Here is a 20,872-nt window from a genome sequence, read left to right as displayed (position 1 = left end):
GTCACTGAACTGCCGAGACATGAGTTGTTGTTTCTTTTGGGAAATTAATGCACATTAATTTCACAGTCCCGTAAGGAACCGTGAGCACTGTTGTTTCATGCTCTGAACATACATACATACACACAGACCTCTAAACTCAGCTTTGACAGGCCTCTGACATAGTCTACCAATTACCTGGTAATCAAGACAAAAATGTGTTGCTCACAGATGGACAAAGAACAGATGTAACCAGAAATGGGCAAATTCTACAATCTTGAAAACAATTGGAGAGAACACAAGCTTTCCCAAATTCACCCAGAGCTTCTGGGATGGTAAAGAAGTAGATTAAGGGACTGATAGATTTTAAATAACCAGCATAATTTTTACATTTTTTGTCGACAAGTTCTGCAACCTGATAGAATTTGGGCCTTTGCTTGTTACAGTAATGCCTGTATTGGAATTTGTTGGAAGCATTCCAGTTTTGTCTTCACACACAAAATATTTCAAGAAAACTAATCAAAACTAACTTCTAGGAAAGGAGGTTAGTTAAACTGATTTAAACATTACGTGCTAAGCGTGTTTCAGAGTTAAAGCAATCTTGATTCAATATAGCCTGATTTACTTAGCCTGAAGTGAATGAAGGTAAACCAAATTAAGGCCACTTCACCTTTGAATAGGAGTGTTTATGCAGGTATCTAATGAAGTTTTGTTAACCGACATCAAATTCACACCTTAATTAATTTCCATCTTTTCTATCCTTGAAACAAGGTATCAATGTGATGCAATATCAGTGTTTTGTTGCATGCTGAAAGTGGTACAGATTTATGAAACTATGTTTTAGGCCTGAAAAATAAAAGTGAATGATGTTTTCAAAAGCAATACTATATAAAATATATCATCCATCTACTGAAAAGCGAAATGGTGCAAAGACACAAATAAATAGGACCAGATATGTAGTAAATGGAGTTCTTGTGGAATTTTATTTTATTATTTCATTCAATGAATTAGCAATACAGGAACAAGGATTGTTTTAAAAAAATATTCATCTATTTATTTATTGAGGTATTTAAAGACTGGCCTTCATGAAGAGTTCCAGTGACTTATTTAATTAGTAGATTCTCAAGGACTCTGTTAAGGTTTTTCACACTTTCAGTGGAGATTGTCATATTTTTTTAATTCCTTCCCAATATGTTGGGAATTTTAAATTCCACAGAATTCTGTTCTGATTCTAATGAAGACTCAGCCCATTACTAGAATTCTTGCTGGATCTTTGCTGAAGCAAAGCATACCTTTGTGCCCACTGCACATCAGTCCTTTTGCCAGAGGCACTGTCTGGCTACTGTGTATTTCTTCAGACATCTCGAAAAATGTGGAAAACATGCATCTATTTGAGCATGTTTAGCTTATGCACTGTAACAATTGTAAATATTAAGACAGTTATGACAAAGAAACCATGAGCATTCAGGAAACTCACAAATAATTTCAATGTGTTTATCCATGCAGCACAGCAAGTCTTCCCATGATTTTTCTTCTAGAACTTCACAATCAAAACACCATGCAGTACTTTATATTCAGTTCATACTGGGGGGATGAGGGGGATAATTATAGGGAATACATTGTTTACTTTCCTGGATTTCTTGTTTCCTGTTAGAAAAGGTGTTACAATGGTTGCTCAAGCCTTAATGTTCTTTGTTCAATTTATCTTCTCTCTACCCTCTTCTGAGAGGCAGTAACTGCAAACATGTCATGTCAGTTCCAGGACCTTGTGAACCTGAAGACCTCATTGATGGAATCATCTTTGCGGCCAATTACCTGGGCTCTACACAGCTGCTGTCTGAGCGCAACCCTTCCAAAAACATAAGGATGATGCAGGCCCAAGAGGCGGTGAGCCGTGTTAAGGTAGGGGATTTTTGTGCTTTATAGAATACTCTGGTCCTTTGACAGCTGGTCTCTGAACAGTACAGGATCTGTGGCTTCAAACCTATTCTGAAGTGCCCTTATGTGAGTATAGATCTAGTACTAAAAATACCATTAGTTTCCGGTTACAGCATCTCCAAGGAGCAAAATATAAATTATTCCAAAGTCTATTCAAAGTTGTTTGAAAGCTGTATGAAGAATTAAAGACAAATTGCAGATCATAATTAAGAAATATTCCAATAACAAAGCACGAGATATTTGACTGTTTTTCCTTTTGTGTCATTAATCCTTTTATTACAAAATGTGAAAATTACTCTCCATGTATTGAATTATTTTGAATTTCCAAACATTTAAATTTCTGTTTAGTCTTTTGTGATGCCTCAAGCAATAAGCTATTTCTGATTGCAATCAACCTTCTAAAAACAGGGTTTTTTTATTAATAACAATCCTAATCTGTCAGGGATACTTGATTACTTTAGATAGCCATTGAAGGGAGTTTGAATTATGTTTTCTTCAACAATTACATATAGACATATGACTAATATGGCCAGAACATTAATAGAAAAACTTGAGTTTAAAATAGTGCATGTACTGTCATTTTAGACTGTTGTATTTTTAGCAGGATAAATGTTATGAGCAGCTGATAACAGACAACACTCTTTGGTATTTTTTTGTAATCAATCAACAACATGCATAATGCCATTAAATCCAATTATGCTCCAATAAGAACTCTCTCTCACACATCCTTCTCCCACTGCCCCCAGATTTTTAATTTTTAATCTGGATTCATAGTCAAAAGGTTTCCCTGACTTCACACACTGTCTTTTCTCTTTCTTTGTGTGTACATCTGTCTGCATTCTTTTTTTATGCTACTCTTCAGAGGATGCAAAAGGCGGCTAAAATCAAGAAAAAAGCGGTGTGTAGACTGTTTTTCTTGAATGCTAATGTTTACTTACATTTTTGTTGTACTTGTTCCCCACAGAGCATTGTGTCTTTCATTATGGGTCCTCATCAAGTTGTCATTTTGGTTTCTTCTTTGTTTAGTAGTAGAACACTGGATGGAATAAAATTAACTCATTTTCTTCATTGTTCACTTGCTAGAGTGCCTGTCTGCTGCTGCTCTTCTTCTGTAATATCTCTGACTTGTTTAGTAGAGATAGTGAAGTCAGTGTTTTCCAGGAGATTTTTTAAATTGTAATGCTTATTAAGCAAAGCAGTTAGATTCATTCCTATGCCTGGAACTTACATATAGTTATTAAATTATTTTAGATATCTAAAAACAAATAATATACATTTACCAAGTAGTAGCTGGAACAATTGAGGAGACATTTCACCCAATTAAAAATATACATTAGTTCACTAACTACATTTAACAAAAATGTCACTTAAATTGATGTTGTTCTTTATGATGGCTGTGGATAAAAAACACCACAAGTAATCTCTGCCAAAGTATGTGCTGCTTTGTATTCTGCTGAACTAGCGTTAATTAAAATAAAAGTAATATGGATTAAATAAGACATTTGAGCTACAGAAAATAGCAGCAAATACATCATTCTTCCTTGTTGTCACATCAAAGAACCACAGGTGTAACCTAGAGACTAGTGCCTGTCTTTAGCATAAGGTAACAGCGTCTGTAGCCTTTTTATCCTGAGGCTGCTAACATGGGTGCTGCTAATACCAGTTAAAACGGTGCACTGTGGACAAGTGGCCTGGAGGAATAAACAGGTTCCTGCTGGGACTCCGAGTATTAGATGAGTTCTTGGATGATGCTCTAGTGAGAGGCAGAAGCTGCTTTGCCACTCTCTCTCCTGTTTTCTCACCTGGGCAAAACCAGGCCTCGCACTTAGAAAACACGCAGCATTATATTGCAGCCCCTCTTGCTGTGACGTTAATTTCTGAGGACACATGGAACCTAGTAAGCAGTGCTCAGAAGTTGAGGTCTCTGGCCATCCACCCAATGTCTTTCTGCACAATAAGACATATTAGTTCAGCTCTCAATACTTTTATTTTCTTTAAAACAAACAAACAAAACTAAAAACAACAAACAATCAAACAAACAAAAACCAGGAAATAAACCCACCACAGTATTGAGTGCCAACACAAACTTTTGCTGGTGAGCTAACTGAAGACAGCAAGGGCTAGGCAGCTGATATAAGTCACTTTCTTAGTTTCCCTGCTTTCTCAGCTCCAGTGCCTCAAGAGCTAATATGCATCAGCAACAGTGGGGAAGAAGCAGCCATACTCTTTTTCCTGTTCAAGCTATAAAAAGAGAATTTTAGTACCTGGGCAGTCACTCCCACGGGCTCTGAAAACTCACTCTCACCCACAAAACAGGAGCGTGCTTCACTCTTTCTATGCAATAAATGCGTTTTTTTGCATGTATTTGGAAACACCTTTCAATAGTTGTCTTTGTAATGGTTTAACAACGCAATTGCCTCACATCACATTATGCTTGAATCAGAGAATTTATCATCCTAAAAGAGAGAATTAAAATTGCCCTCGTAACAAAGCATGTATCTTCTAGACTTCGGAGGGAGATTCCCAGGCCTTGACCGAAGTGGACCTGTTCATCTCCACACAGAGAATCAAAGTTTTAAATGCAGACACACAGGTAAGTTATGATTAAAACTCTTCAAAAACAATGTTGATTGTTTCGGAGTTCTCTTCTGTTAGACTGTGCTCCTATACAAACTCCCATGGGAAACCATTACATTTGGATAAATTTGCCAAGGTGAGAATATTCAGAAAGAGCACTCTTGAATCTTCAGAATGTTGTAACACTTGCCATTTGCCAGTGTAGTGATAATGACACCGATTTTGCTTGTCTGATGTGTTAGAAAATGTCTTGATTATTCATATAATTATTGATTTGATTATTTATATCTATAATTCAATTGAGGAAAAGATTTGAGGTTCATTTTGAATGCAAGTACCCTTTCTCTCTGTAAGTTCCAGCACCCAAATTTGAGAAGTCATTTGCTGCTTTGATTAAGACATTCATATCTTGTCATTTTTAAGATATAACCTACAACTTTTTCATAAATTACACCTGAACTACTATCTTCTTTGCCTAAGCTAAATTATTAATTATTCATATTAACACAGCATCTGAAGACTGCAGCAGTAATCAGCTTCATCTTTTAGGAATTACATACATATTTAATAATAGGTGATCTTCATAAGAAGGATAGTTTTTTTTTTCTCATGGAATTTTAAATTATTAACATACACTTTATACATATATTCCAATATTAAGTATAATTAACTCAAATGATCTCTTATACTACAGTCATGCTTAAATACATGTTAATTTTCATTCTTGTATGAGATTTCCTTCTTATAAAAGGAAATGTTTACTAACATTTTTTCTTCAGTTTTCACTAAAAGTCTCCACTGTACATAGCTAACAACAGCTGGCAATAGCAAGTCTTCCAGTTACAATACAGAAAGACCCATTTAGACAGTGGTTAGAAAGTTAATTAGATATATCCTTATTAAAGGGACCCATCTCTCATAAGCCAATAGTACAAGAAATTCCATCTTGTACTATTTGGGAAAACAGTTGGAGCACTTCTATGACATCCTTTCAGTGATATTTTTCCCAAACTTATGGAGGTAATATTTATTTATTTTAATAGTAGCAGAACACACCAAAGATTATGGAGTTTTAGCTGTTAGAAATATATCAAAACAAACCATTTGTAAGCAGTTTGTGAGTGGAGACAAGCAAGAGTCAGTGCAGATTTGTCAGAAGTAAATTGTGTCAAATCAGTAATTTTCTTTTGTGACAAGTGAATAGATTTGTCCATGGTAGAGAAACAGAAGACATCACCTACTGACTTTTAAGTAAGGCTTTTAAGTAGTCTCGTATAACATTTTGTAGATTATATGATTTAGATAAAAGGTGGCCAAAATTTTTTGTGCGTACTTAGTTCTGATGTGTTGCCATACAGTTGACAATATAAAGAGCAGAGGGAGACTCATAAGCATCTTTCTTTAATGCAGTAGTTTTCAATATTTCAATGAACAACTTAGAAGATGGAAATAGAAAATGGTTATTGAACCTGTAGCTTGATATATAAGATCAGAGGTCAGAAATACCGTGGCTAACTGAAGAAAAGATCTAAAACAATACGAAATACTTCAGTAAAGGCAAAAGTAGCATTCTGCATTTAGGATTTTGAGTTGTTTTCGATTACTGTATTATTTGTTTTTCCTGCACGGTAAACTATGAGGCAACAAATTCTTCATGAAATATAAGATAGAGCTATCATCTGTTATTGTGTGGGTAGCGGGTAGATGATAATTTTTTCAGTAGATTTATTATTCTTTCATCGTAAGCAGATGTCTTTAACGTGCTATTAGAATTCCCAAGGGATGGTGCCAGATGCAGAGTAGAATAACCCATCTAACATGGGCAGCAGCATTTACAATCTGCCACCTGTAATCAGTCCGAGCACTGCATTTCATCTGTAATGACCAATACCACTACTTGTTCGGCGCCAGCCATTCTTTTGACCTCAGGGTAAACATGCATCATCCTAGAGGATATTATCAAAGCTTATGAATACTTTATGCATTTGTGTAAAATAGTATTCTAATAATTATCAGTGTAAAGATGATTAAAGACAATTATTGCTAAATTAATGGCTACAGTTGATAGTTGGAAGGTACGGCAGGAAATAAATTCTCTATGTTAAGTAAGGGTTATTCTTAGTGCAATTCATATTTTCCCTTCTTTAAACATTTCAGCATTTCAACTGAATGCTGATCCTTTTAAAAATTAAAAAAGAAAGTCCTTTGAGGCAGTCCATAAACGCTTTTCAAAGTAACTATTATCTTATTCTCCTGATTACCCTGAGATTTCTAGTGCTATAAGATGCTATACATCATGAGGCGCAGTACGATCTGTTCAACGAGATAAAAACAATACCGGGGATTACTATAATTACAAGCTGTCTGGAGTTTGTTGTTTTTTTTATTTCCTTTTTTTTTTATACAGCGTGTCTTTCAGAGGGCTCTAAGAAACTTATTCCCCTGACTTTTTAGCACTGCTGTTGGCATGCTTTGCTTTTTTGGCTTGGTAATATTTTTCAGAGCTAGAGAAGTTTCTTGACTGGTGTAATTACCATAGGTCTATTTCAGCTGGTGTGGCAGCTGGCAGAGGCAATCTGTTATTTCATAGCTTTATCAATTATATAAAACCCGTATCTGCAGTGTGCCATCTATGTTTTGATCCATCTGTAGTACTGCATAGCTCACATGAGGTAGCAGCTGATTTAAAATGTAAAATTCCCAGTTAAGACATGACATGCAGCAGGGTTGAAAATGATGAGTAGCACCAGTAAGGCGTATTGCCACGTCAAAACAAAGTCATCTCTGGTGCTTGTTGCCATCAGCAACACTTGAAAATGGCACTCCTGCCACGTTCTAGTTGCTTGTGCATTTAGTTACTGAATATATTCAGCCCAAGGTGACCACCACTTACTTAGTATACATGGTAGAAGCAATCCTGCATTTGTACAAGAACATTTCTTCCCTGACTGCCATGGCTTTACATGCACAAAAGCAACTGGGAAAGCTAGCAGAGAAAAAGCCATGGAGGTGACCACTGTGTATGCACTGAGTCCCAGCTAGATTATTAGTTCCATAAAATTTTCTGACTTCATAAATTGACTCACACTAGCACAAGCCAGTTTAATTTTGAAAGCTAAGAAGAACGCTTCGGCTTTCCTTCCTCAAGTGTCTTTTGATCTTCAAGAAGGACAACAAGAAGGGATTCTAGGAGAGTTCCATGGAAAGGAAGGGAGATTCTGAGGAAGGGAAGAGGGGGCAGGAGAAAACAGAACGGAGGTTTTGAGAAAGACACAGAGAGGACAAATTTCTAAGGACAAATATAAGTATAGCAAGGATGGAACAACTGGAACTAGACTAGGGATGAGGGAAAGAATAGAGAAGCAGGTGGGCAAAGATAGTATTCATGGGAAAGTTAAAAAAAAAAGTGAAAATGAGATAAAGGCAATTGAAAATAGATTGGAATGGAATATGGATCGAAAGGAAGTTAAGACCAATACGCATTTACAGTCACAATATATTATTTGTCTTATTCCTAAGTGTGATTGCATTAGACAACAAAAATACATGAGGGAATGGGGGAATTACTGCTTTCACCTGTACAAGGGGAAAACTAAAAGAAAACCTTTGAGTAACTTCTGTATGATAAAGACAGAAAGACTTTCTTGGTAGGTGAGATGAAATGCATTCCTTTTCCCAGGTTCATGCACTCTTGTGAACACTGCATGTATGATTACAGCCTTCCGGAACACTGCAGACTAGTGCAGACTAGTGCAGACTGCTGAAAAGCAATTATCTCTGCAGAGCTCCCAAGATCCTGCTGAGCGATGTCCATTATCAAGCATTTTTCCATACTGAGAGAAGTGCTATAAATCCTAATGAGCCCCTGCAAACCTTAGAGACCCCCCCAATCATCTCTTCCCATGTTGTCGGTGTAAGTACAGAACATTTTGTTTCAAGACTGAGAAGAAATCATTTTATGGGTAGAGATTCTCTTCAGTGAGACAGGTGGTTCTAAGAAACTATTGGTATTTTCCTCTGTCAAGTTAAATTGTACTGAAATTCTTAATTACTCATCAGCTTGACACTTCTTCAGTTAGGCCTGAGGGATTTGTTCAACTAATGGCAAACTAAAACCTAGCTGTTTATATAAATGATGATGATGTTTACATAAATGATGAAAATAGTGCATTATCTCATTTCCCATTAAGGTTTTTAATGGAAGATCAGATATCAAGAGAAACCCTGCCACTAGTGACAAAGCAAAGAGGGTACCTAAGCCATCTAATGTGATTGAGCTAAGTAAAAACTGACCTCAGTGGGATATTCAGAAAAAAAAAAAAACAAAACTGCAGCTCAGTGGGATATTCAGAAACACATTGTGAGTCAATAGCAAATAAAAAAGGAAAAGAAAAAAAAAGCCTTCTTGAAAAAAAGAAAGTAGAAGCCTGCAGGCAATTGGTCTGCACACCAAAGGAACAAAAAAAACATGCAAAAACCCACAAAAAACTAATGAGCCTGTAGTGAATTTTTCTGTTTCTTCGTATTAGAAATATCTGCACATATATCCAAGCAGCTGCCAAAAGCAGAAGAGACAACGTCAGTCTTAGCCAAGAATCAAAGATATTTTGGACAACAAAATACTTGGAAAACAATATACTGACATAAAAGTAGCAAAGATCGCAAAGTAAAGCAAAACAAATTGATTCAATAAGTACTTTTAAAATCCAATTCATGTAAAATTTGGTGCATGTTTTAGCTGTTCATTGGAGGACAAACTTCCTCAGTGGGTGTGACCAATAAAACTATTATGGCTTTGGTTGTTTCCAGTTTGAACAATAAATAAAAGGCTGGAAAAGACTCCAAACTGACCAATGACCCCAGCAAGAAGGAATTTTCGAATAGTGCACTTTGTTTCTTAAAGAAAACAGTTCATCAGTACAATAACAAAATATGTAAAGGAATTATAGAAAACTAACCTAACAAAGAATGGTGTGGAGGCACCAAACTCAAATGGTAACATAGAAATCAGATTCTTGATATTTATTTCAATAAAAAACATGACCTTAAAATACATACTTAGTGTAAGGTTTTAAAGTAGGCAGCATTCAGTTTAAGAAATACATAAAGCTTAGGTTTGAAATGCTCCGTAAGAATAGGATTTGGATCATTTTTGCTTTGAAACAAGGATATGCAACCAACAGCAATAAACTGGGCCCAGTACAGCACACCAACCACATCTGAAAGTGTAATTAATTAGCCTGGTGGCCTACTATTGAAATTATATCTTGTGAGCCTGCTGTAGCCTCCTCTTCGTCACACGAATAGGAATGTGAACGTCACTCATCACTGCAAAGGACACAGGCATTCTGCTGACTTGATGGCGGAGAGTCTGGCTTTGTTTGAAATGGAGGAGGAGCAAAAGCTACCTCTGTAAGTACAGAGGACAGGCACCTCAAGCGAGATGGTGGTATGTGGGCAGCAGGCAGTGAGGAGGAACAGCATGGTCACACAGTGCAGGACAACCTAAGTCCTCGAATTTCACCTCGAGGAAAAAAACATACGTCATCACTGACTTAAAATACCATTTTATGGTTTCTATGCAACTTTATAGCTGTGAGGCTTTTCCTAATACTTTGTCTAATTTGTCTAAATATCTGCCAAAGAAGCAGCACTAACATAAGTTAAATTACCTTGTCTTAAGAATTTCTCTTCCACCTTAATTTCACAGAGACTTGTATGTAGTAATAGCTACATTTTCAAGGGACTTAAAGAAGTACAGTCAATCAGATTACTTGGTTGCATGAGCTTTCCTAAAGCTCTCATTTTAAACATAAAAGGTTCTTCACATTATGGAATGTATTCTGTGCGTAGCAACACAACCTTCCAAGAATTTAAGAATTTGTGGCTTTTTATATAAAACAAACAAACAAAAAAAAAAGAAGAAAAAAAAGAGGGAAATCAGGTTGCTTATACATTATCCTGAATAAGACTTGTATAAAGGTATAAATAATTAGCTAAACATTAGTGCAAATAAGTGTATCCTTTTTTTTTAATCTTTGCAGTACTAAATATATCAAAATCCTTTCAAATTATCCTGTAGCAGTCACATACATTGTTTCATTAATATTATCTCACATCTAGAAGCCTTTTAATTAAAATGAGACCACTAGCTGTTAAGCCACTTTTATTATTTCTGAACTCAGCATTGTGTATGAATAAATCAAACTTACTACAAGTTCATACTTAATGGTACATAGAAACCGTGGTGCATAGAAAATAGGATTTTCTGCTAATAGCAGAAGGTAAACTAAGAGTTAAAAAAGCTAAAGTAATTAAAGGGATGCAGGATTCAGGGATACGAGGCGGAGGTAGGAAATTTCAAGATATTTCGTATCTAGTAGTGTTGAGGTATTCGCATAAGAAATGTACCGGGTGAAGCTTGGACAGGTTTCCACTTGTAACCAATCTCAAGCAAAGGTTCTTCTGAGATGAGTTCTCCCAGCATAATTGAATTGGCAACCTAGGCACATTGGCTGGAGGAAAATTTTGACTATGAGCCCAGATAGTAGACCAAATCCATCCGAACTGATCTGAGATATGTAGATAGACTTTAAAATTCTACTTAAAGAGAAGGTAAAATACTGAGTTTGTAAGGATTCACAAAGAAAGTGTACTTTTCCTGCATATGAGAAAATGTTACCTTATATGTTATTGCTATTGTAGGACATCACAAAAAGAGAATCAGGAAATTATATTATCTCCTATACTGCTGACTGCTGAACCTAGGTCTGTCATTGTGAAATGCATCTGCTTCATGTAGCAGAACCAACACAAGTGAAATGTAATTTTCCAGCAGCATGAAATTGTTAGTATAGATCTTACTGCTTAAGATCTTACAACCATGTCGTACCTGCGCAGGTAACACTTCCACTGAAGTCAATTTCATGAACCATGACTTCAATCACAGTTCATGCCCATGGACTGTGTAGGGAATGTCAGATATTGGCCCATAGAAAATGTGTTGTTTTTGTCATTCACCAGCAATAGCTCATCAAAGAGAGAGAAGACGCATCATTTGTAGAGTAATAGCAGACATGAAGAATGTCCTTATTTCTCTTTGCTTTGTGTAGGAGACCATGATGGATCACGCGCTGCGCACAATCTCATATATTGCTGATATTGGTAACATCGTGGTTTTAATGGCACGGCGCCGCATGCCGAGATCAGCTTCTCAAGACTGTATTGAAACAACACCTGGTGCCCAGGAAGGAAAGAAGCAGTACAAAATGATATGCCATGTCTTTGAATCAGAGGATGTAAGTAAATGGAGTTAATTGTTTTTTAAACAACATATGTCACTTAGAGAATAGAATCGCTGAAGTTACATCTAATTTCTTGAATGAATTTTTGTCTTTTTTTATTTTTCTGACTAAAGCTGCAGATAATCTGTGGAAACACTGTCCATATTCATGTGTTTTCTGACTCTGTAAAGTCACATCTCTTCAGTCCAAAAACACGTACTTTGTCTTAACAAACGATCTTTGAATCATGTCTTTTCTTTCAGCAATACTGTTCCAAATGCCTTAGTACTTAGTTATATGGAGTTGTCTGAAGTTCCACGGCCATCCATTGCTGAAATCAATTTATGAATTTGATCATCCTGGACTGGATTCCCCTAGTCCAGCAGATTGGCACATAATGATACATGTAAGACTCCAAGATGGGTGGCAAGGGAGTAGAACCATTCTGGTCCTCTTTCAAACTGAAGCCAAGTTGATGAGAACATCTACGAACAGTCATGGTACAAGGTCGCCCTCTACCCAGTCATAACTCCCTTACGGCGTACTTACCTGTGGTCAGTTGATGTACTCCTTCTCAAAGATGCAATTGGATACCTTAAAGTTTAAGAACACATCAGCTGTTTATTTTATCTGTTCTCTTTATTTTTTCATCCCAAACAAAATTATGAATTAGAATGTTTTGCATAAATGCAATAAAGCTAAGAGAGCTTAGTTCTCTGTATTTATTAAAAAAAAAGTTCATGACCAGAAGGGTTTAGCAATTCTTCAGTAAAAGGGTAGAATATGCAGGAACTCCTCTCACTATTCTTTCAGAACATCTGTACAACAGAAAGCACAATTTAAGCCATTTTGTGCCATAACATACTCTGAGATTCAGTTGTATAGTAGCCATAAAATACTTTTTGGTAAAATTCCATAAAAAAAAAAAAGTGAGTGACCACATTTCTGATGCAAGTGAAAATTAGATGAATGTACGTACAACCAATCTTAAAATATGACTGCAGAAGTAGTGGTTACAGAAGAATTCTGTACATGCCTGTTTCAGCCTTGTGAAAATTGCTGTCATGCTATATTCTTATCTCTTGTGGCAGAGGAAGATAACCTTGCTTTGCTGCTATTGTCTGTTCAGGTTTGGTTTTGTAGCTAAATAGAAGATATTTGTGTCTAAAGCAGCAGACCTGAGGACTTCAACATCTATGGAAAATAATACCCAGCTAGTAAAACAGAAGAGAGAAAGTTTGTTGTGTTTCTAACTTGACAGTTGAAATACAGGTATGAGTAATAGGCAGAACTGTTTCTGACCACTGTTGTATAGGAACAGGTTTAAATACAATTTCTGTCATACCAGTAAAAAAAAAAAAAAAAAAAAAAAAGGATCCGGTTCTTTAGTTCAAGTGTAACTCCCAGGTTGCATAGTTTGTGAGTGAAAGCAATCTTTATTTTAAAGCATTTAAGCCTATGAAGGAGAAAAGGCGTTGTCTAAAGGTTAGAGCACTAAATTGAGATTGTTTTCAGCCCTATTTCTCAGCTCTGCCACTGATTTGCTAGGGTGACTTTTTCAAGCAACTTAATTATATTATCTCTAAACTGTACATAATGCTGAAGGTTTTAAAAAACCATATATAAGAACTTGGAGATACAGATGAAATTAAGATCTGAGAACTGGCTATTACAAGCAGTAACAGAATAGGACATCTAGGCAAGTTGGTTTTGAGAATGTAAAATGGAGAGAAAAGCAAAGGACAGGACAAACTACAGAGAAAGCACTACAGTAGCATTGGAGTTAGGAAACAGAAATCAGTAAGTACTGGTGATAAACTAAAAATGCAATGAGACAAGTGTTCTTGATGGCTTTGGTACTACTACAAACAGCTTGGTATTGATTAATTATTCTAGTTTGACAAGAGTTGAGATGTTGTTTTAAAATATGAAGAAATGGTATGTGATTGGCTAGGCTAATCATATCCCTGATTTTCTAAATATTTTTCCAGTCATGCGAATTGGTGGTTTTACGTATTTAAGCACAACCAAAGTAAGAAAGCCACCTTTCAGTATCACAGAAAACACTGTATCTGATCAGTAGATTGTGAAAAGACTTTTTACAATGCATTTACAATGCTGTCCAGAAAAAAACCTGTGCATTCATAATGTGCTTAGGATGGACCTACTGTCTAAGAAATTGTGTTGCATTCCCAGAATAGTTTTATAGTTTTGATTACTAGTATTTTTAGGGAGTTATGTTGTAAGATGCAATTAACTCCTTTTCAGGTCTTTAGGAGTTACTCGTATTCCCTGATGACAAAACACAGTTCCTGAAAATCAGATATACACAAAACCCAGCTTGGCATTCTCCTGTGAGCTACAGTAGGCTCAGAGTAGGAAAAAAAAAAAAATCAGGTGAAAAAATAGGTATCTATAAATTCTTTACTTACCTCTCTCTGTTTTTCTGTGTTCCAGTGCCATCTAGTGGAACAAGAAAGTAAATTTTATGACAGTTCAATAGTTTCTTATTTTAGTTGACTACTGCAGCATGGTGAATGTGCAAAGTAATTAGTTGCCATCAATTTCTGTCGATTTCTTTCTAATGCATATGTATTTCTGACACATCTAATTACTGGTAACTACAATGTTAGATTGATTATACATACCGTATAGCCCACTGTAACGTTAAGTCATCTCACATTACATACTGTCGTGAAGTGCATGCCCAGATAAACACTCCAAAAATCAATAAAGACACAGGGGATTTGAAGAGTTGTACTCAATGTGAGAAAGATATAGTTACGTCTCTGGCTGTGGTCTTGAAATCACCCCTAACATTGCCCATCAAAAGGCGGTAATGGGAGTAGCTATTGTAGATGTCCAGTCTCTAAAGAAGGGCTATTACTGGTTTGCTGGCAACGTGAGACAGGTATCATGGCAGTAACGGGAGAGGAGATGCTTTTATTAAAACATCGTTTGCAGTCATATAAAACAAAGGTGGAGAAGCATCAGGGGACACTGCAACCAAAATCATTCATGCATACATGTCTGTGAAAGCATGTGCACGCTTAGCAGCAGCTCTTATCACTTGCAAATACACGGTGGTCAGAAGCACAGCCTGTGACAGTCTCTTCTGTAGGCTCTTCCGTGTTGGTACAAAGCCAGTACTCTCCAGTGTTCGTTGGAACAAGTACATAAATAGCATATGGCTGCTTGCTACTGCAATGTACTGATGAAAGGAAATCAGCACTTTTTTTTAAATGGAGTTCGCATTTGATTTTGGATAAAAGGGATATTTTCTGTACAACTGACCATAAAGTGACTTTATGTACATACTAACATAGCAAATATAGAGAGTATTTTATTTTGACTTTGTCTTCAAATCCAGTCTCTCTGTTTCTTATGGTTTCAGGTGTAAACTGTATCAGACCTTTCTCTCAGCTGTGTTTTGTTCTACATTATAGGCACAGCTGATAGCTCAGTCAATAGGTCAGGCTTTCAGCGTGGCTTACCAAGAATTTTTAAGAGCAAATGGAATTAACCCAGAGGATCTCAGTCAAAAAGAATACAGTGACATCATCAATACCCAAGAGATGTACAATGATGACCTCATACACTTCTCCAATTCAGAAAACTGCAAAGAGGTAAACTAGTTTGGAAATTTTCATTTTCAAATTGATCCATCTCTTTCAGAGGAAAGTAGTTCTCATAGAAATATCTTTTGAAATTTTAAGGATGGTTTGACATCTCAAGATGCATTGTTTCATCAGTACTCTGCTACTAAAATCAGCTTTGTGAGCTTTTAGATTTTTTTTCCCAGGTTCCTTCTGCTTCCTTTCATCCAACCAGTAATAAAGTTCATTTACGTCTGAGATAAATATGCTCTGCTTACGCTAGTTGCAGTACACAGTGTAAGGCATTTTTATTTTTTAAAAAATGTGTTGATACAGAAAGAGAGATGGCAATCCATTTTCATGCCCTCTGTAAGTGATTTCTTGCTTAAAAGATACAAGAACCATGTGTCCAGGATGCTGAGGCACTGAGCAGGCTAATTTCTCTTCCCCTGGTAGAACACCAGCAAAAATGCCCTTTGAAATGGAGTTTCACACTTACAATGTGTGAAAAGGCAAGAATTTATTTTAAGTACCCCTAAATTACCTAAGTGTAAGTCTTAACACGTATGAAATAGCCATATATTTCACATTTCATACATAAGGCACTGTAATACTGAGCATTCTAAACCAGAACATGGTAGCTGCAGCTGTGCCCAGATTCTGCTGTTGTCTTACACTGCTACGGGGATTTGGCCCATGTTCCAAAGTCAGAGTGTTTCCATGCTAGGTCCTAAAGCAATTTTACTTCAAGATGAATTGCATTTTGCTTACTCCTTCAGTCAAAACTTTCCTAATTATACTCATTTTTTCTAACATTACAGATTCTCATACAGAATATGTTTCTTGGGAAGAGAGCATTTTTAATCCATACTTGCAGATAGAAAAGTTAGGATTTGATGTGTACTTTAATATGACTGCAATCACTAGCTATCAGTAAAGTGCATTCACGTAAACATATAAACATGACAAAATATTCCTCTTGTAGCAAACAAAGTAAAATTCAATTGGACAAATATTGGTTTAACTAAAAATCAGGACAAAAAATATATAACATTTCAAAGTGATTCAATTATGTTATTGTTGTTGTTTTTGTTTTTTAATTTTAAGTGTTAATCAGGAACAAATGAGATGCTGATGCTCAAATTTAGATGAATCAAAGCAAAAAGTTTTTTTTTTTCCCCTTCTCTTTTAATTGCAGCTCCAGCTAGAAAAACAGAAGGGAGAAATTCTTGGAGTAGTGATTGTGGAATCTGGATGGGGATCCATTCTACCCACTGTTATCCTGGCTAACATGATGAACGGAGGCCCTGCTGCCCGTTCAGGAAAACTAAGCATTGGAGACCAAATTATGTCTATTAATGGGACCAGTTTAGTTGGTCTACCTCTAGCAACATGCCAAGGGATTATAAAGGTACCCCAAACTTACAACTAGATGTTGTGGACTGTAAGCCATTAGAGATGTGATATTCTAGCAAGCAACCCTGTAGATGTCCAGCAGATATGATTTTTCATATTGCTATGAAAAATAAGTAAACCGTGACTAATAAGAAGTAGACTTAGAAAGAGAGATTTGGGGGTACTAATGTACAGAAAATTAAGACTGGAAAACTTGGCTACAGCCCTGTTACTGGACCAGCAAACGAGGCCAGGTCTGAAATACCTTCCCAGCATAAGTTACTTAACTATCTTCAAAGTTTCAGGCTTCCCCAAAGACTCCAAATTAAAATCTGAGGATTAAAATCAATCATAGAATGGCTTGGGTTGGAAGGAACCTTCACAATCATCTAGTTCCATCCACCCTGCCATGGGCAGGGATGTCACCCACTAGATCAGGTTGCCCAAGGCCTCATCCAACTTGGTCTTGAAAAAAATGTTTACTATGCTTCTCTTGGGCTCCATGGAGATGAATTGATGGGAGGCTGAATGGGGAGCTGGTAGACTGCAGGACAGTTCAAGTGAGTGTGTGAAGATTTCCCAGACCCGACTGAATCTCAGAATGCATTATCTTTAATTGCTGAGGCTAAATCAAGTATCTATTCAGACGCGTCAAGATCAGCAGCAGGACATTAATTAGCCAGAGGCTGGTAAAGGGCAGGCATTAGTCAATTTTAGTCATTCTTTAATTGAAAGATTTTATAGTAATTAAAGCTAAGGTTTTGATATGTTTTGTTGGGCCAAATAGCTTAGTAAATACAGTACGGTTAATGAAATAGAGACATGTATCTCAAAGTTAACAACAGATTTCTATTAATTCTAGCTCTTGTTTCCCAGATACATTCTGGGAACACTCTCGTTACACTCTTATAATTAGGAAAACACTAATAAAAGAAAAAATTATGATCTTTTCCAGAAATACTAACTTTTGGGATATTTTACAGGGTCTCAAGAATCAGACGCAAGTCAAACTGAACATTGTCAGTTGTCCTCCTGTCACTACTGTCCTCATAAAACGGCCAGACTTAAAATACCAGCTGGGCTTCAGCGTACAGAATGGAATTGTAAGTTTCTGTGTTCACTGATTTTATTTTTCTGAGTAAGAAACACTGAAATACTAAAAAAAAAAAAAAATCGTTGCATGTATTTGTCTGTGCATTTTGAGAACTTATTCTTCCTGGTTAAAGTATAAGCTTGCAAACACTTGCTGGGCCTGCTGTAGTAGACCTTTATGTTACATCCATACATCAAGAAGATGTATACAGCATAAATATACAGGCATAAACCTGTTTGCTGACAAATTCTTCATTTGTTAGCTTCTGGAGGTTGGATATGTCAGTGTCTGCCAACTGTCTCTAGCAGCTACTGCCTTTACAGCCATTCATCTCTACCTGGAGCTTCTATACAGACCCTTAATATTTGTTATTTTATTCTGTGCTTTCATTTAATTATCTGGGAGTTCAGCTCACATTGATATACATCCACATTCTAAGACCTTAGTGTTTGTACTCTGATCCTTTAATTAATCAAAACCTTAGAATCAAGTGTTTGAGTAATGTATTGGAAATGAATAATGTCAGAAAAACAAGTGCTGCTGTTCTTGAGGAATTCTCCTACATAACAGTTACAAAATTTGTAGTCCAGATAGCTTGGTGCAATACCTGGATCAGTTTGTACATGTGTAACTCTCTCATTAGCATGCCAGATTTGCAAGGAAAGCAGTCATGCAGAAATAGAGTTTTGCAATTATAACTTAGCTCTGATCCTATTACTTTTTTTCTCCCTTGCTAAGACTTTAATTGTTCTTCTGGTATGCAGAATTTATTTGGATCACATGATGGTAGGCAGCATCCTAAAAAGCAAGCAAGGAAATGAAATTGTGACAAGCTAAAAAAGAGGATTGTGGCCTAGGTATCTCTTCTCTGCATGTGGCTGTTTCCCTGTAACAGCAGCAAATAACAGGATGAATGTGACAGGTAACACTCACCTAGTGCGGCTCAGAAGCCTTCTCTCGTAGTTCTTCCTTCACAAGCCATTCTCTGGTACCTTTCCAAATCAGACTTCCAGGACACCACTAGCTCAGTAGCCACCTGGCCTTACTGAGAGCCGATATTAGCATTAAGGACTGCCTGTAGTGCAGGACCATCATCATCTCCTCTTCCTCCAGTCTACAAAAGAAAATAATCAGGCTACCTGCACAGAAAACCACATTACAAAGGACTGTGGACTCTGGTCCCCTGTTCTGGCAAACCCATCCATTGAATTTGCCAGCTTTCTGTTTGCCACCCATGTAGGAGCAGCATGGATCTCTAAAGGCTATCTTTTATGTCTTGCTGCACTTTGGGAAACAAGTGGCTCCTTACTGGATTCTCTTGAATTCTATCTTGATTCTATCTTACTAGATAGCTATGGTAGCTATCTCTAAGTAATTATTGTACCTGTTTTAATTGTTCCTACCTAAGATCATATATCATGGTGTGGCCACAGCAGGGATTGGTATGAAGAACACTGCTACATGCCTTTGTCCAGCTGGAAGCACTCTGAAGTGATACCTCCCCCAGGCTGATATCCTTCAGAAGCACAGGCTTAAAGCATTTGTCATGTTTGGGATTAATGCATTGACAATTGAGTAGACAGAGGTCTGTAAAAAAAAAAACAAAACAAAACAAACAAACAAAAAAACTAAAATCAAAAGTGTGTGGTACTTCTGTCCTTTGCCTTTCCTTAATTCCATTTTCACCGATGTGTATGTTTAGTGGGTTATTGCTGGTAGCGCACTCAGTGTTAGCAAATCCCAAGTGTTGGGATAAAAAGGATGATTAGGATGGGATCTGGCTTTACAGGACATCACAAACAATGCTGAGAACCACATATAACAGTGTGAGAGGCAGATTTATTTCCTAATTGCTACCCTTTAGGAACCTAGTATATACAGCTGGTGCTATGATGCAAAGAGAAAACATATTTAAGGAACAACGAGCAATAATATTATGGTCAGTTTATCTGCTATTTTGGGAGCACAGCATTACCAGGGGTTGGGATCAGGGCTGTGAGAAACAATCAGGCCAAAGTGGATTGAAAGAAGCGTATTGCACATCCTCAGGTGGGCAGAGGTAATAGTACCAGTCTGCGAGACAATCAAGTCATCTTGCCCCAGCTAATCATCTGCCATGTACCTGGAGCCTCCGTTTAGTTATTTCTGCTGCCCGTGGCCGTTTCCTTTCCTGGTGTGTTCTCTCCAAGTACTGGGCATTTGTCACATTCACCACTGCAGATGGTCACAGTTCATCGTGGTTACATTAGCAACATTTAGGTGACATCCAATGTAAAGTTCTACCAAATTCAGCATAAAAATCCTTCACAGAAAACAAAGAAAGCCTTGTAATACATTCCATTTATGAAGAGTCTGTTTGAATATAAAAGCCAATGAACAAGAAGGAGAGATTAAACACCTTGTGTTAGGCTACTATGTAGACAAGTTTTTGGTCCTTTAATTCCTTCCTCAGATACAATTTCCTGTACTTCACTTAACATTTTAAAATACGACTGCGAAGTATATCTCTTCAGTAGTTTGACACCAAACTTTTAAAAAGCAGTTTTCTAACTGCTGGCAATTGTTATAAATGTTGATGGGAAATAATATCCTTATTCTTTTTTGGCTCAGCATTAGCACAGTGAAGAAATAAATAGCTTGCCAGATAGGGTATAATTAAATGCCTCCTTTTGTTATGGTATTACCTCATTATGCATGCATCTGGTACTTATTTCTGTTCCTCTTCTGATAACAGTTCTGTGGTGGTTCCTTTTCACCCTGCCTATCTCATCTGTGCAGGGTGTACGGCTATTGTATTTGTGAATAGCCCATTTGAGCTGGGTTTTGTCTTCATAGGTTATCAGGAAGATGCAGAGACAGCAGAGCAGATGACTGCTTTGGTTTGTGCGTTCTGTATAGTCTAATTAATGCAAAGCCTGAAGTTGTGTTTCGGGGAGCGCTCGCGGAGCCAACTTTGGGAAGTTTTAGTTAGGGGACAACACAACTGCATAAACCACTGTTACGTTTGCAAAATT

At 36.8% G+C, this 20,872-nt stretch overlaps 1 protein-coding gene across 2 annotated transcripts in view; it reads left to right on the top strand.

Annotated features, from left to right (window-relative positions):
* The window catches only part of APBA2 (amyloid beta precursor protein binding family A member 2), a gene marked incomplete at both ends in the record, with an annotated part of 41,926 nt that overhangs the window by 16,001 nt on the left and 5,053 nt on the right, over positions 1–20,872 (top strand). The window contains 7 exons of one of the 2 annotated variants that reach the window (XM_084293139.1): positions 1,733–1,878; positions 2,777–2,812; positions 4,421–4,507; positions 11,604–11,789; positions 15,221–15,400; positions 16,569–16,781; positions 17,749–17,868. In XM_084293139.1, the coding sequence (XP_084149265.1) occupies positions 1,733–1,878; positions 2,777–2,812; positions 4,421–4,507; positions 11,604–11,789; positions 15,221–15,400; positions 16,569–16,781; positions 17,749–17,868 (968 nt within the window). The remainder of the gene's footprint in view (positions 1–1,732; positions 1,879–2,776; positions 2,813–4,420; positions 4,508–11,603; positions 11,790–15,220; positions 15,401–16,568; positions 16,782–17,748; positions 17,869–20,872) is intronic. The other variant, XM_084293140.1, reaches the window with a different exon arrangement.

The sequence above is a fragment of the Netta rufina genome (genome assembly GCF_964035555.1).
Source record: "Netta rufina genome assembly, chromosome: 11".
In the NCBI taxonomy this organism is placed as follows: Eukaryota; Metazoa; Chordata; class Aves; order Anseriformes; family Anatidae; genus Netta; species Netta rufina.
Note: the sequence above shows the minus strand (reverse complement) of the source record. Positions and strands in the feature narration are given on the sequence as shown.